This window comes from Xenopus tropicalis, chromosome 7, assembly GCF_000004195.4.
Source record: "Xenopus tropicalis strain Nigerian chromosome 7, UCB_Xtro_10.0, whole genome shotgun sequence".
NCBI classification, from domain to species: domain Eukaryota; kingdom Metazoa; phylum Chordata; class Amphibia; order Anura; family Pipidae; genus Xenopus; species Xenopus tropicalis.
The window spans coordinates 12,833,771-12,850,798 of record NC_030683.2 but is presented as its reverse complement, the minus strand read 5'-3'; the positions used below and the strand labels follow the sequence as shown (position 1 = coordinate 12,850,798).

The 17,028-nt window shown below is 45.9% G+C and overlaps 1 protein-coding gene across 2 annotated transcripts in view; it reads right to left on the bottom strand.

The window, feature by feature from the left end:
* Positions 1-276: 276 nt before the first annotated feature.
* The window catches only part of rnls (renalase, FAD-dependent amine oxidase), a 49,068-nt gene continuing 32,316 nt past the window's right edge, over positions 277-17,028 (bottom strand). Inside the window, exons 6-7 of one of the 2 annotated variants that reach the window (XM_012965827.3) lie at positions 6,596-6,771; positions 277-676 (exon numbers count right to left, since the gene is read on the bottom strand). In XM_012965827.3, the coding sequence (XP_012821281.2) occupies positions 524-676; positions 6,596-6,771 (329 nt within the window). In that variant the 3' untranslated portion in view covers positions 277-523. 2 annotated transcript variants of the gene reach the window in all.

Here is a 17,028-nt window from a genome sequence, read left to right as displayed (position 1 = left end):
TTTCTCCTTTTTGTTCCCATTCAGAAATAAGGAATGACCATAAAGCAGGCCAAATGGTCAGGAGCAGGAGGGCCCACTGATACCTGGGCCCAGCAGGAGTTTTCCTGAAATCCTGGTGGGCTAGTCCAACACTGAGTCCATCTACAAAAGTTGGAGGACAATAAGGCTTGGCTTACTGCGGTTAGGCAATCCTCTGTACTCTATCCTTACCACTACTAGTTCCTGTTATATAATAAAGTGATATTTACACCTAAAAAGGAAAAAACTCAAGAGGCAGAAGTCTTATCAATCTTTACCCGTCATTACAGCATCATGCAAGGAAAACCATCTTCATGTTTCTACAGGAAAGAGGGAAATACAGATCCAATGCTGTAGAAGTTCTGTTGTAGCAAGTATTGGGTCGGAATTCTCTGGAAAAAAGGTTCTGGCAAAACAGCAACTTCTATTGGATCAAAACGTTGTGTCTTGTCAAGTGATACTGAAAACAGTTGACGTGTTCATCCCCCAAGGCCCAGCACCAGAGTTATAACCGGGTCACTAGGGTTTCAACCATCTGGACGGCAGAGTCCGTGCAGCCATCAAAGTTGGAATGTGTAAATCCATCTCCGCCGCACAGGAGCAAAGGCTCGTCATGTAGAGTTATGTGACCCGGAGCGTCAGGGAAGGCTTCGGTAACCTGCAAGACCAACACTGTCTCAGACATGGCTCTCCTTGGTACTGCTGTGCAGGAATCAACCCTGATATATTTATTAGAATACAATACTCAAATTGTTTCTGGAATTTAGCAAAATATTAGACTTTTCAAATGGGAAAAGACATCCCCCCCCCATTCTGATCATAACATCAAAGGCTGTAGGCTCCTCTCCATAGGACCTCACCTTCATCTGGAACTGTTCTGGAGTTTAGCCTTCCCCTGAGTTCTACAAAGCTGACATATTCTACACTTGGAGAGGAACGTCAGGTTTTTCCATGTTCAAAGTGTGCCTGGCTTGGCAACAGCTCACAGGGATTCCACGTGGAGTAAAAATGTCACATTCCTTTCCAGGAAGGCTGATTCAGATGTAGAGTAGGAAAGAGCCCCAGTCTGAGCGTTCCCCCCCTATGTTAAATGATCTTTGTGCAGATGTTAAATCAAGGCTGTCAGGCTCAAAGCGTTTGTTGGGAACAGGAGACCGCAATGAGTGTAAGGATGCTGGGAGTAGTAGTTGGCATGCAGCAAAGGGCACGGAGTTCAACCTCTCAGTTACAAGATTATGGTTTCCATTTTGAAGTCTACAGGGAAATATTTGGGGGGGAAATTACTTAAAGAAAAGAGCGAATGGTATGTTTATTATATCATGTTTCATGATCCCCTCCCTTTATTTGCGCAAATACTTTGCTTTACAATTTTGAATACACAATCGTGCAGTCCTTGCACATTTCCGAACGACTATGACCCTTGGGCAGGGCTTCCATTAGGGGGGAACCGAGAGGGGTGCTCCAGTCTGGGGCCCCGTGTTAGAGAGGTCGCCGAACCAAGTTCGATCTTGTTCGAGCCATGAATGAGAGTGGTCTGGATGGATCATTGGGTGGGTTTAGGCATGATGAGGTGTGGCAGGGGTGGTTCAGGGGTATTTATTCAAACTGGGGGCCCATATATCTGTACTTATGGCCCACTGCTCAGAGCCCAGGTGACTGATGTGCTAATAATTGGGCACTGCTAACTTAGTAGTATGGGGTCCTGTGGCTCTGGTTTGTGACCCAACTGGGGTGACTGCATTTAGAATTCCAAGAATTGTGTTGGCTTCTTATGGAGCTGTTTTGCCCGGACAGAGGGGGTAGTTAGAGGGGTACATTATGGGCAGTGGTTACTGGGTAATGTGTAGAATTAGTTTTCTTGCTGGGGGCCTTGGGCCCATGAAGTTATGCCCCTGTATTAAATTATGACAGGATTCAAATAATATCATTTTAAAATGTTATTTATATTATGGTCTTGTAGATTGTAAGCTCTTTTGAGCAGGGCTCTCTTCACCTCTTGTATTGGCTATTGGTTGCTTTATATGTTACTCTGTATGTCCAATGTATGTAACCCACTTATTGTACAGCGCTGCGGGATATGTTGGCGCTTTATAAATAAATGTTAATAATAATAATAATAATAATAATAATGTAGATTGTAAGCTCTTTTGGGCAGGGCTCTCTTCACCTCTTGTATCGGCTATTGGTTGCTTTATATGTTACTCTGTATGTCCAATGTATGGAACCCACTTATTGTACAGCGCTGCGGGATATGTTGGCGCTTTATAAATAAATGTTAATAATAATAATAATAATATTAATTATGGTCATCTTTGTTTTAAGCTCCCCATCCCTTTTGTGCTCCTCTTGAGTTGGTAAATAACAACTACAACCTCTACTCAATTATACGTGTTTAAACACAGGGGCGATACAGTCCCGGTGACTTTCAGTACAAAAATATGTATTTATTGTTATGTGTTACACTATGGAAAACTAAATCTCAAAACAGAAATGAAAAAAGCCAAAAAACCTCCAAAAAACGTAAGACGCAGGAACACTGAAGCAATTAAACTCTTATCTGGCCGCACAAAGCACCCTGCTTAGAAATGTATTGTGGCCTCACAAATGCAGGAAAGGGTCCATGAACATTTAATACATATTTAGTTATTTATAATTCTACACTGGCTCTGGCCTTAAATAAACCAAAAGGAGCAGAACTGAACTGAAAACAAATGGTGCAGACAGGTTTTAGCTGTAGTTAGGAAATGCATAGGAACCTGTTCAACCGAAGCACCATTACTAAGCAGGTAGCACAGCAACATGTATAATAGCAGTTGGGACTGTGGGATAGAATTTATAGTAGGGAGAGATGGTGCCTATAGTAGCAGTGGGGGGATAATAGCCTCTGGGAAGGGACTGGGGCTGTGGGATAGCAGGTATAGTAGGGAGAGATGGTGCCTATAGTAGCAGTGGGGGGATAATAGCCTCTGGGAAGGGACTGGGGCTGTGGGATAGCAGGTATAGTAGGGAGAGATGGTGCCTATAGTAGCAGTGGGATAATAGCCTCTGGGAAGGGACTGGGGGATAGCAGGTATAGTAGGGAGAGATGGTGCCTATAGTAGCAGAGGGAGGATAATAGCCCCTGGGAAGGGACTGGGGTTGTGGGATAGCAGGTATAGTAGGGAGAGATGGTGCCTATAGTAGCAGAGGGAGGATAATAGCCCCTGGGAAGGGACTGGGGCTGTGGGATAGCAGGTATAGTAGGGAGAGATGGTGCCTATAGTAGCAGAGGGGGGATAATAGCCTCTGGGAAGGGACTGGGGCTGTGGGATAGCAGGTATAGTAGGGAGAGATGGTGCCTATAGTAGCAGTGGGGGATAATAGCCTCTGGGAAGGGACTGGGGCTGTGGGATAGCAGGTATAGTAGGGAGAGATTGTGCCTATAATAGCAGTGGGGGGATAATAGCCTCTGGGAAGGGAATGGGGCTGTGGGATAGCAGGTATAGTAGGGAGAGATGGTGCCTATAGTAGCAGTGGGATAATAGCCTCTGGGAAGGGACTGGGGCTGTGGGATAGCAGGTATAGTAGGGAGAGATGGTGCCTATAGTAGCAGTGGGGGGAGATAATAGCCTCTGGGAAGGGACTGGGGCTGTGGGATAGCAGGTATAGTAGGGAGAGATGGTGCCTACAGTAGCAGTGGGGGGATAATAGCCTCTGGGAAGGGACTGGGGCTGTGGGATAGCAGGTATAGTTGGGAGAGATGGTGCCTATACTAGCAGTGGGGGGATAATAGCCTCTGGGAAGGGACTGGGGCTGTGGGATAGCAGTTTTACACTGCTAATACCAGAGAAAGGGGATAAGCTCAGATATAAATGAGCAGAAAAGGCCCAGGAGTTGCTTCCCTGCATCATTACAAAGCTTCTAAAGTTCAGTTTGGTAATGAGTAACAGGGGCCACTCTAAAAGTTTCCCTTTAAGAGAAAGCTCAGTGCAACCCCCATATTGAAATAACAGATTGCTTTATATCAGATGGGACACAGCAGGACACAAGCTGTGAAAGGTAAAGATCAGAGTATAAAACACATACTATGAGGAAGGTATGGAAACTCTTACATTTCCATGTGCCGCCGGGCCCCGTGTGATGTATTTTCAGCTTTGGGTTCCGCTGATGTACAGACTTTCATATCTGCTGAAACTTCACTTCCCTTGAAACCCCTTTCATGTACGTGCCCCACCGAGCTATAAATCGCTGCGAGTTGCTTCTCCCTGGGACCCCCCTACTCCATCATCAGACTGCCCGGCCCGGGGCTGGGATCCTCCGCCAGATGAAAGGGGCGCTTGAGCGAAAAGCTTTTAGCATGTTGTTGACAGTGCTTTAAAGGGAAACTTAGTCATCTTTTATCTCCCCTTTGTATTTCTCTAATGGAAACATGAAAAGGTGGACGGGATGTCTAATTATTTTCCTTGTGCGTTTTATAAACAATGAAACAGTAACTTGCAGTTTCAGCCTTGGCCAAGGCTCCATTGTTCTCAGGCTGGCTGCTCACAAGCTTCACTAGCATATACATTTATGTTATACATCTTTTGTACTACGTTACATTCTATTGAGTATTTCAGAACTCTCAGGGTTCAGAACTCTTTGCAGCTTTCAAATGGGGGTCCCTAACCCCCACACGGAGCTACTAGTAGCAGCTACTTGTAATGGCTACTAAAACAGACAATGCTGATCATTTACTGATAATTGTGCCTATGTGTGGTTTAGCAGAGGCAATTCTCAGTATTGTCTATGGCAGGGGATTTTCTGCAGTTTAGTAGCCGTGATAAGTAGCTGCTACTAGTAGCTCTGTGTGTCTTCACCCTAAACATCTCGATGAATCAAGCTATTTTCAAGCTATGCTATCAAGCTATGCTCCCTGGTCGCTAAGGTAATTTGGACCCTAGCAACCAGATGGCTGCCGAAATTCCAAACTGCAAAGGGCCAGCAGATAGCAAGTCGATTGCCTTCTTTGTGGCACCGGTCAGATGAGACCTACTGTATTGGGCTGGGTTTATCTGAAGTGAGGTACCAGCCGTATTTATCTTTCTGTCTAGATGACTGAGCCATTTTGAGAACTAAAGGGTGATGGTCTTCCATATTGGACCTAAATATAATGATGCCAAAGGGCTTTTTCCCCCCCATTCAGGCACATAGCTTGATTCGTCAAGATGTTTTAGGGTAAAGACACACTGAGCTACTAGTAGCAGCTACTTTTTCATGGCTACTAAACTCCAGAAAATCCCCTGCCATAGACAATACTGAGAATTGCCTCCGATAAGAGTGAAGACACACTGAGCTACAAGTAGCAGCTACTTTTTCATGGCTACTAAACTCCGGAAAACCCCCTGCCATAGACAATACTGAGAATTGCCTCTGCTAAAACACACAGAGACAATTATCAGTAAATGTTCAGCATTGTCTATCTTAGTAGCCACTACAAGTAGCTGCTGCTAGTAGCTCTGTGTGTCTTCACCCCTAGATTTTGGAGTGCTTTGAAGGGATGCAGCAATTCCATCATTTTTGGATTTGGGCAGATGCTGAATGGATATCAATAGAAGCAAAACAAAAAAAAAAGAGCATCATTTATGGACAAATTGCTGCATTTGGTTAAGTCCTTTGAGTTCCAATGTTCCACTGAATGGAATCCAAGCCCTGAGGCATTGTTTGTCACGTATTTGTAGTTTAAGCCCCCCCCCTTCAATATCCAACTATTGGTTGGGGCCCCTTGTAGCTTATGAAAGGAAAACTGATGTAGGAAAACGCTGGTGTGTCGGTTATTTAGCAAATACACATTCACCCCAAATCTCTCCCTAACTCTGGGCTTGCCAGTTAATCTAGACTAGACCCAATAGCCCCATTTTGCACCCCCATATCCTGAACCGAATTTGTGAGTTTTAATAAAATTTCCTTTTTCCCCATTTGTGAAAGGTTGAATTTAAGCTGAAGTTTGTTCTACGCTGCTATTGGTGAAAAAAATCGTTTTTACCTTAAATTTCCCTGTTTTTTTTGGGGGGGGGGGGGTCAAAAATTCCTTTTTCTGCTATTTCCTATTTGAACATATTTTCCTGTGAGAAAAAGAGTGAAAAAATGTTCCCCCCAAGTGAAGCTCTTCCTTAGATGGATATGAAATTTCACCAGGGAAAAGTAAGGAAGTGATTTTTTTGCCCTGATATTAGTATATCTGCCCCCATAGGGCCAGTGTTTTATGAAATCACATGACTTCCTGGTGCTTCCTGTCATCATTTGCTCCTCCACTTGATCCATTGTCTGGCAGAAGATTTCAATTAAAAGGTTCAAATAAAAACAAAATATCAATCTGATCAATATTCTAATAAAATTAGGAATGCAATCTCATTGGCTTCAGCAGAAAACCTGTGGGTTATGTAATAAAAGGAGCTATGTTTGCCCAGGAGCAGTAACCCATAGCAACCAATCAGCAGGTAGCATTTACTGGTCACCTGTTTAAAAGCAAACATCTTATTGGTTACTATGGGATAAACTTAGCGCCTTTTATTACATATGGGGGGGGGGGGAAATAAAAGAGCCAAATTATTCCCATTACCTGTGAGTATCTCCATCTCTGACACTTGATGCCTTTGGGCTGAGGGAGATCAGGCAAGATGGCATGAAGCTGGGCCAGTATCAGACTCTGCACCAACTCCTTCTCTTCCTCCAAGTGTTCTAAGCCAAACGGCACGCTGGTGTGGACTACGAGCGAAGGGCCGACCTCTGTGGACTCTGCAAGGGAGTTTAGATGAAAAAGGTGGGTATCATGGCGGGCTAATGGCGGCCACAGATGGGACAATAATGATAAACATCTGAAGACACCCAAGCATTTCATGGCAGAGTCTGGCCCCCAAGCATTTCATGGCAGAGTCTGGCCCCCAAGCATTTCATGGTACAGTATGGCCCCCAAGCATTTCATGGCAGAGTCTGGCCCCCAAGCATTTCATGGTACAGTATGGCCCCCAAGCATTTCATGGCAGAGTCTGGCCCCCAAGCATTTCATGGCAGAGTCTGGCCCCCAAGCATTTCATGGCAGAGTCTGGCCCCCAAGCATTTCATGGCAGAGTCTGGCCCCCAAGCAATTCATGACAAACTTTGGCCCCCAAGCATTTCATGGCAGAGTCTGGCCCCCAAGCATTTCATGGTACAGTATGGCCCCCAAGCATTTCATGGTACAGTATGGCCCCCAAGAATTTCATGGCAGAGTCTGGCCCCCAAGCATTTCATGGCAGAGTCTGGCCCCCAAGCATTTCATGGCAGAGTCTGGCCCCCAAGCATTTCATGACAAACTTTGGCCCCCAAGCATTTCATGGCAGAGTCTGGCCCCCAAGCATTTCATGGTACAGTATGGCCCCCAAGCATTTCATGGCAGAGTCTGGCCCCCAAGCATTTCATGGCAGAGTCTGGCCCCCAAGCATTTCATGGCAGAGTCTGGCCCCCAAGCATTTCATGGCAGAGTCTGGCCCCCAAGCATTTCATGACAAACTTTGGCCCCCAAGCATTTCATGGCAGAGTCTGGCCCCCAAGCATTTCATGACAAACTTTGGCCCCCAAGCATTTCATGGCAGAGTCTGGCCCCCAAGCATTTCATGACAAACTTTGGCCCCCAAGCATTTCATGACACACTGGGCCCCTTAAGCATTTCATGAGATACTGGCCTCCCAAGCATTTTATGACACGCTGGGCCTTCAAGCACACTGTGGACCCCAAGCATTTCATGGCATAGTCTGGCCCCGAGCATTTCATGACAAACTGTGGCCCCCAAGCATTTAATTACATAATGAGCCTTCCAAGAATTTTCATGACACACTGCGGCCCCAAGCATTTCATGACACACCGTGGCCCCCAAGCATTTCATGACACACAGGGCTTTTCAATAATTTTCATGACACAACGTGGCCCCCAAGCATTTCATGCCAAACTGTAGCCCCCAAGCATTTCATGACACAACGTGGCCCCCAAGCATTTCATGCCAAACTGTAGCCCCCAAGCATTTCATAACACACTGTTGCCCCAAGCATTTCATGACACACTGTGGGCCCCAAGCATTTCATAACAGACTGTGGGCCCCCAAGCATTTCATAACACACTGTGGGCCCCAAGCATTTCATAACACACTGTGGGCCCCCAAGCATTTCATAACACACTGTGGGCCCCAAGCATTTCATGACACACTGTGGGCCCCAAGCATTTCATGACACACTGTGGGCTCCTAAGCATTTCATGACACACTGTGGGCCCCCATGCATTTCATGACACACTGTGGGCCCCAAGCATTTCATAACACACTGTGGGCCCCCAAGCATTTCATGACACACTGTGGGCCCCAAGCATTCCATGACACACTGGGCCTTCAAGCATTTCATGACACACTGTGGACCCCCAAGCATTTCATGACACACTGTGGACCCCAAGCATTCCATGACACACTGGGCCTTCAAGCATTTCATGACACACTGTGGGCCCCAAGCATTCCATGACACACTGGGCCTTCAAGCATTTCATGACACACTGTGGGCCCCAAGCATTCCATGACACACTGGGCCTTCAAGCATTTCATGACACACTGTGGGCCCCAAGCATTCCATGACACACTGTGGACCCCAAGCATTCCATGACAAACTGGGCCTTCAAGCATTTCATGACACACTGTGGGCCCCAAGCATTCCATGACACACTGGGCCTTCAAGCATTTCATGACACACTGTGGGCCACCAAGAAATTCATGACACAATGTGGACCCCCAAGCATTTCATGACACAATGTGGGCCCCCAAGCATTTCATGACACAATGTGGACCCCCAAGCATTTCATGACACACTGTGGACCCCCAAGCATTCCATGACACACTGTGGACCCCCAAGCATTCCATGACACACTGTGGGCCCCAATCATTTCATAACACACTGTGCGCCTCTAGTATTTCATTACATAATGAGCCTTCCAAGAATTTTTATGACACACTGTGGCCCAAATGCATTTCATGACACGCCGGGCCCCTTAAGCATTTCATGAGATACTGCCCCCCCCTCAAAGAATTTTATGACACACTGGGCCTTCAAGCACACTGTGGACCCCAAGCCTTTCATGGCACAGTCTGGCCCCCAAGCCTTTCATGGCACAGTCTGGCCCCCAAGCCTTTCATGGCACAGTCTGGCCCCCAAGCCTTTCATGGCACAGTCTGGCCCCCAAGCCTTTCATGGCACAGTCTGGCCCCCAAGCCTTTCATGGCACAGTCTGGCCCCTAAGCCTTTCATGGCACAGTCTGGCCCCCAAGCCTTTCATGGCACAGTATGGCCCCCAAGCCTTTCATGGCACAGTATGGCCCCCAAGCCTTTCATGGCACAGTCTGGCCCCTAAGCATTTCATGGCACAGTCTGGCCCCCAAGCATTTCATGGCACAGTCTGGCCCCCAAGCATTTCATGACACACTGTGGCCCCAAGCATTTCATTACATAATTAGCCTTCCAAGAATTTTTATGACACGCTGTGGCCCCAAGCATTTCATAACACACTGGGCCTTCTAATAATGTTTATGACACCTTGTGGCCCCCAAGGATTTCATGACACACTGGGCCTTCAAGCATATCAAGACACACTGGGCCTTCAAGCATATCAAGACACACTGGGCCTTCAAGCATTTCATGACACACTGTGGCCCCAAAGCATTTGATAACACACTGGGCCTTCCAATAATTTTCATGACACATTGTGGCCCCCAAGCATTTCATGACACACTGTGGCCCTCAAGAATTTTTGTGACACCCTGTCCTGTTGCAGTCCCATCTTGCAAGACTGCGATAAGTAAAAATGAAGGAAGGCATTTTAAAGGCAACCTGGGGCAGTTAGTCTGCTATCTGGCTGAAAATCAGATATGTAGGTACCAGGTATCTATCAGGCATGTAAGAAAATCCCATTGGACGCGGAGTGCATCTCTCCCGACGGTCTCGCTAGGCCCCATTTTGATCCAATACTGATTAGGCCCAGTGTGTTGGTGCCCAAACTGCGCAAAGCTCTGCTTGTTTGCCAGGCTCCCCTCCGACTGTATGTCGTTTAGTGTAGGGAGCCATACGGCTGCACCCACTGATGCTATGACGGCACTTTACGAGGGTGGCAGAACAGAGAATTGCTGGTAAATGGAACAAGTGACAGTAAAAGAGCCGCGTTCCTGTAAAAGGTGAGACGTGCATTACTCACGTTCCTACACAAAAGCCGGTAACAGGGAGTCATTTCCAGGGAAATCTGTTTTATTGACTCCAATAACATTTTGAGAGCTAGTGGCCTGATTTATTGTGGCAAGAAATATGAATTATGATTGGCTGCCGGCCTCCCCGCCAATTTTTTTTTTCTTCTTTCACCTTTGTAGCGTAGGATGGAAAGTTTTGTTTGCATTCCTTTTATTATGTAGCAAAGTCACCAGATTGGACAAACAAGAAAATCCTGCCGGCCCGGAGCCTATTCCTGTAACTAGCGTTGCGCCATTGCCGAGAAATATGAAAATGACGGGAAAAAAGAAATTAGTAATGAAATGCCAATGAAGGTGCGGTGCAAATGTATAATCTGTAGCCTGCAGGGAGCAGTCATTTACACGACTTTACAGTCAGTTAATATATATATAATATATATTTAATCGGAACCCTTCAGTGAAATGCTCCTATGTTGGGTCCATAAGGTCCCAGGCCATTGAGTGACCAACATTCATAGAATCAGTGGGGTAGGTCTCTGGATATGTGCACTGTAAATATGCTTTTATTATGGTACTGACCCAGATGGTACTGCAGATCTGTGTGCTGATTTAGTCTCCTGTATCCTTCCTGCTGAAAGCACTTACTATAGTACTGAGCTCTGTATATATCTGCCTATTATACACAAGAGCCATGGATATCCTGTAATATATATCCTTATAAACGGTGCTAAGTGATGTCATCAGTTATAATCGGTGCTGAGTGATTTAATTTTAGTCACATGACTCCCTTAACCTTGTGTAATAAATATAAGGATGCACCTAATCCAGGTTTTGGTTCGGATTTGGCTGAATCCTGCCGAATTAGAATTAGGTTCGGTATTCGCCCAAATCTTTTGAAAAGAACTCAGGCTTGTGGATTGCGGAAAATTATGGACTGGATGCATCTCTAAATAATGTATCTCCGGTTGTAAAATATGAGGATATTACAAGTCACCTCGGAGTTCCGGGACACTTGGCCCTTACCCTCATGCTTTAATATGGTCATGGGATGCCTTAGTGAGCTCCCCCTACTGTTAGAAAATAAATCACTGCAGCTAGAAGAACAACCAATATACTAAGTCAGAAGAGTTCTCCTTCAGGATAGCCCACCAGTCATCTCAACTTCCGGGACGGTGGGCCCCAAGTAGAATGGGCCTCCAATGAAAAAAATGCTTGTGCAAGCATGGAACATCCACCTGATCCCCTCATGGTTAGTGTTGGGTCAAAGCTCTGCCCACAACACAAACAAGCCACACACCCCATAACTCCTACCCCTTTTCCAACCTGCATATCACACCTCCAAGTCACTTGAGCTACCCCCTCTGTCCCAGACTGTAGTACCCCCTCTACCCCAGAAGTTTCACCCCACAGAGCATAGGTTCTCCAGCTGTTAAGATGGCCCCCTCCTGGGGTAACTAGCAAAAAGCACCTACAGATATTTCATAAAAGCTTTTATTGTGGGTCTAACTGATCATAAGTGTAAATGAACCCCTTGTCTTTAAAGAATCACTAAGGAGATCTCTCAAAGTGAATTTATAATTTGGCCCCAAAACAGGCAAGTTTCTATTTGGCAAACCAGCCCCATATTGCTTGCCAGAGTATATGTTATGAAACAATAAAGTTGACTCAAGACGTATATATCATATTATCTGCAGATCGGCCATAAATCCGGCGCTCACCCCGGCCCCTCCCAAAGCCAAAGCCATTTTGGAGTTCTGTAAAAAAGGTCTTGGAGAAAAGGACAACTCGGTTCCTATTACAGGACCAGCGGAGAGCAATAAAAGCCTGTATTTTTCTTGGGCCTATGAGTTGTTGGCAAAAAAAACAAAAATCTGCTGGACGAAGCGCAGCCCTAAATACAAGATTATTCCTGGAAGGTGAGAGACATCCCAGCAACATTATAGAAACATATACCCAAATATGTCAAATCAAAAAGCGCCTCCAAATGCCGCAATTCTGGATTTTAATGTCTGCCGGTTAATTGTAGGTGTCGGGTTCCTCGGCTATTGCATTACCAATGAACTCAAAGGCCATGCCGGAGCCGCCGCCAAGTTCCCGGCAGCATCATAACGTCGGGATCTGATTGCCCGAGACGTATTTATGGACTCTATGGAGCTCCGAGCTTCGTTTTCCCTTTATTAAATCTGTGCAAAGCTTCGAAAAGGCAAATCTAGGAGGGAAACCAAAAGGGTATATGAAGGAAACGCCATTGCGTATCCACCAGGGGCCCCCAGAAGTTTAGGGGAATGAGATACAATAGCCGCTCTAGTCATAATAATGAAATGAATACAATATTGCTAGTGTTTATGTTGGCAGTCAGCTGGCTTTTCGGATAGGATTACCTAGAAAAAGGTCACAGGCGTTTCTTACCTGTATATAAAGTGACTGATTATAACATTATGTGTGTTATTTAAATACAAAGTAACCTTTTAATGTGTGTAAAGCAAATGTTATACTGATAGTCCTGTTACACGGCTTTCCCAGCTGCTATAAAGGTATCAATTGCTTATGTGGAGCTTGCCTCTGCCTGTAGAGCCGTACCTTCTAATCTGGGCAGCACAGGAACTCAGTGGTTAAATTTTTTTTTTATTATTTGTGGTTTTTGAATTATTTAGCTTTATATTCAGCGACTCTGCAGTTTGGTATTTTAGCAGCTATATGGTTGCTAGGGTACAAATTACCCTAGCAACTAGCTAGAGGTGAAAATGAGAAACTGGAACATGCATAGGAATGGCTCTGAAAAGAGTAGTAATAAAGAGTAACAATAACAAAGAAGGTGTAGCCTCACGGAGAAATAGCTTTTTGGCTGCCGGGGTCAGTGACCCCCATTTTGAAAGCTGGAAAGAGTCAGAAGGGGAAAGTCACAGTGCGTGACTGTGATATACAACTAAGAATGTACGCTCCACTGATCTGATGTATGATCTCTGAGGAATATGGCAGCACTATATAAAGTATATTAATTCTCCTTATCCTTATTGTATCATTTCAAGGTCCATCTACAGTTCCATTTTTAAAATTTATCTAGTTGCTAGTGTCCCACTTACCCTAACAACCAGGTAGCAGTCGGCAGTTTATAATTAAAGGTATATAGGACAGGGTATCTAGGGAAAGATAGGCTGTAAAATTTAGGGATGCACCAAATCCAGGATTCGGGATTCGGCTTTTATCGGAAGGATTCGGATTTGGCCGAATCCATGGTCCTGGCCGAACCAAATCCGAAAATTAACAAACAATACAATAATTCCTCACATAGCCCTCGTTTTTCCTTTGTTGGGGTCAGTGACCCCCAACAACCATGAAAAAAAAGCCCAAATAGGAAGGCAAGTTTATAACACAGTTAATTTAAATGTGAATTCCCCATTAAAGGAAAGAGAGGTTTATGTGCCTAAACATGAATGCTGTCTATGCTTACTAGGGATGCACCAAATCCACTTTTTTCAGATTTGGCCAAACCCCGAATCCTTTGTAAAAGATTTGGCTGAATACTGAACTGAATCCTAATGTGTTTACATGACAAAAAGTCATGTGATCTTAAAGGAGAAGGAAAGGTAAAAACTAAGTAACCTTTTTTAGAAAGGTCCATGTAAATACAGCCATAAGCACTCACAGAGTCCTCTATCAAAAGATACAGGATTTCTTGTCTGTTTGTTTACCTGTGCCAGAAACACGCAGCTCTCTGCTCTCTCCCATTTCCTGCTCCCCCCCTCCCTCAAGAATGCTAAGAACTCCCTCCACCCCCCTTAGGAATGTGGATCTGAGCCAATCAGCAGGAAGCTGACTCATAGTCTAACTAGCTGAGCATGTACACTGGTCTTGGTGCAGGAGTGAGGCATTATGGGAACTTTCTTTACACAGCTCAGCGGTTTTTTTTTCCTATGATCATCTGAATGGAAGAAATATGGGGAGACTTAAGGGCACTATTAAGAGAACTGAAGGTATGCCTGCAGCTTGAGATTAACTCTTTATTAGCCTTTCCTTCTCCTTTAAGGATTTGGATTTGGTTTGGACAGAAGCGTGGATTCAGCTGAATCAGAATCTCGAACCAAATCCTGTATGACACCCCAAAACTTTCCTCCAATCTTTCCTGTGTACTTACTGATAAGCTCCACTGTAAGCAACCAGTACCCCAGGGATGCAAAGGATCTGATGGGCTTTACTGACTGACCATTACAGCTGGCCAAACACGGGTATATTCGCTCTTTCGCTGACTCTGGCCACCGGTGGGCCCATTCGGGCTTATAGCAATGTTTGCCTCCTGGCTAATAACTGGATCACATGGCAGGGCCAATGGAGACCTACAAGGAGGGAGCCACTTCTTTACAGACTCCCTGTCAGCTAAAACTGTCAGTTAAACACAGATGAGGAGCAAGAGACCTGCATGCCCGTAGGCGCTTCCTGCATCAGTCACTAATGTGCTATGCCAGCCGGTCAGCACTGCAATCCTGATATTAACAGTGTAAAACTGCTTGTATCGTGAAACTGAAGAGAATAAAAGGTTAATGTAATCAGTTTGTGTATAGCTTGCTATTGTGTGAATGGGGCCCTGCCCCGTACATAGGGTAGATGACTTTCAGGCTGAAGAACTAAAACACTTTGGCTCATGTTTTCGACAGGGCACAGTGGACGTGGGAATAAAACCAGCTTTTTGAGTGGGTGCGCACAAAAGTGCGGCAAGACAAACGACCAAGTTATTTTGGCTCCCAACGAAGCAATCGAGCCATTTTAAATATTATTACGTGACCCTGTAAGAGATGAAATATGAGGAGGAAGTCGTGTAATTGCAGCCATCACTTCAGCAGACACAAACACATCTGCGAAAAAGGCCTCTCCTTCCAACTGCTCATCCCGTCACCCCCCGTTTCCGCTCCGGCTCTCAACTTGTTAAAGGGGAACTGCACCTTACATTCAAGCTGTTTTACATCTTCAGAGACTGCCATAAAGGTACAAGGGGTCAATATACAGACAGAAACACATCAGTTACACTGTATATTTTACATACATAACACATGATGCCCCCAAAGAGTTTACTAGCAACATCTCTGGCAGGATATTGCTTGCGCAGGCTGTTTCTACCCCATATTTGGGCCCATAAGCTGCCAATTTATCAGCTGGGGTGCTACAGAAACCCTACTATAGTTTATATAAATACCCTGCTGTGTAGCCCCGGGGGCAGCCATTCCTGCACTGGTACAGCTGGGGTGTTTGCTACAGAAACCCTACTATAGTTTATATAAATACCCCGCTGTGTAGCCCCGGGGGCAGCCATTCCTGCACTGGTACAGCTGGGGTGTTTGCTACAGAAACCCTACTATAGTTTATATAAATACCCTGCTGTGTAGCCCCGGGGGCAGCCATTCCTGCACTGGTACAGCTGGGTTGTTTGCTACAGAAACCCTACTATAGTTTATATAAATACCCTGCTGTGTAGCCCCGGGGGCAGCCATTCCTGCACTGGTACAGCTGGGGTGTTTGCTACAGAAACCTTACTATAGTTTATATAAATACCCCGCTGTGTAGCCCCGGGGGCAGCCATTCCTGCACTGGTACAGCTGGGGTGTTTGCTACAGAAACCCTACTATAGTTTATATAAATACCCCGCTGTGTAGCCCCGGGGGCAGCCATTCCTGCACTGGTACAGCTGGGGTGTTTGCTACAGAAACCCTACTATAGTTTATATAAATACCCCGCTGTGTAGCCCCGGGGGCAGCCATTCCTGCACCGGTACAACTGGGGTGTTTGCTCCAGAAACCCTACTATAGTTTATATAAATACCCTGCTGTGTAGCCCCGGGGGCAGCCATTCCTGCACTGGTACAGCTGGGGTGTTTGCTCCAGAAACCCTACTATAGTTTATATAAATACCCCGCTGTGTAGCCCCGGGGGAGCCATTCCTGCACTAGTACAGCTGGGGTGTTTGCTACAGAAACCCTACTATAGTTTATATAAATATCCCGCTGTGTAGCCCCGGGGGCAGCCATTCCTGCACTGGTACAGCTGGGGTGTTTGCTACAGAAACCCTACTATAGTTTATATAAATACCCCGCTGTGTAGTCCCGGGGGCAGCCATTCCTGCACCGGTACAACTGGGGTGTTTGCTACAGAAACCCTACTATAGTTTATATAAATACCCCGCTGTGTAGCCCCGGGGAAAGCCATTCCTGCACTGGTACAGCTGGGGTGTTTGCTACAGAAACCCTACTATAGTTTATATAAATACCCCTGCTGTGTAGCCCCAGGGGCAGCCATTCCTGCACTGGTACAGCTGGGGTGTTTGCTACAGAAACCCTACTATAGTTTATATAAATACCCCGCTGTGTAGCCCCGGGGGCAGCCATTCCTGCACTAGTACAGCTGGGGTGTTTGCTACAGAAACCCTACTATAGTTTATATAAATACCCCGCTGTGTAGCCCCGGGGGCAGCCATTCCTGCACTGGTACAGCTGGGGTGTTTGCTACAGAAACCCTACTATAGTTTATATAAATACCCCGCTGTGTAGTCCCGGGGGCAGCCATTCCTGCACCGGTACAACTGGGGTGTTTGCTACAGAAACCCTACTATAGTTTATATAAATACCCCGCTGTGTAACCCCGGGGGCAGCCATTCCTGCACTGGTACAGCTGGGGTGTTTGCTACAGAAACCCTACTATAGTTTATATAAATACCCCGCTGTGTAGCCCCGGGGGCAGCCATTCCTGCACTGGTACAGCTGGGGTGTTTGCTACAGAAACCCTACTATAGTTTATATAAATACCCCGCTGTGTAGC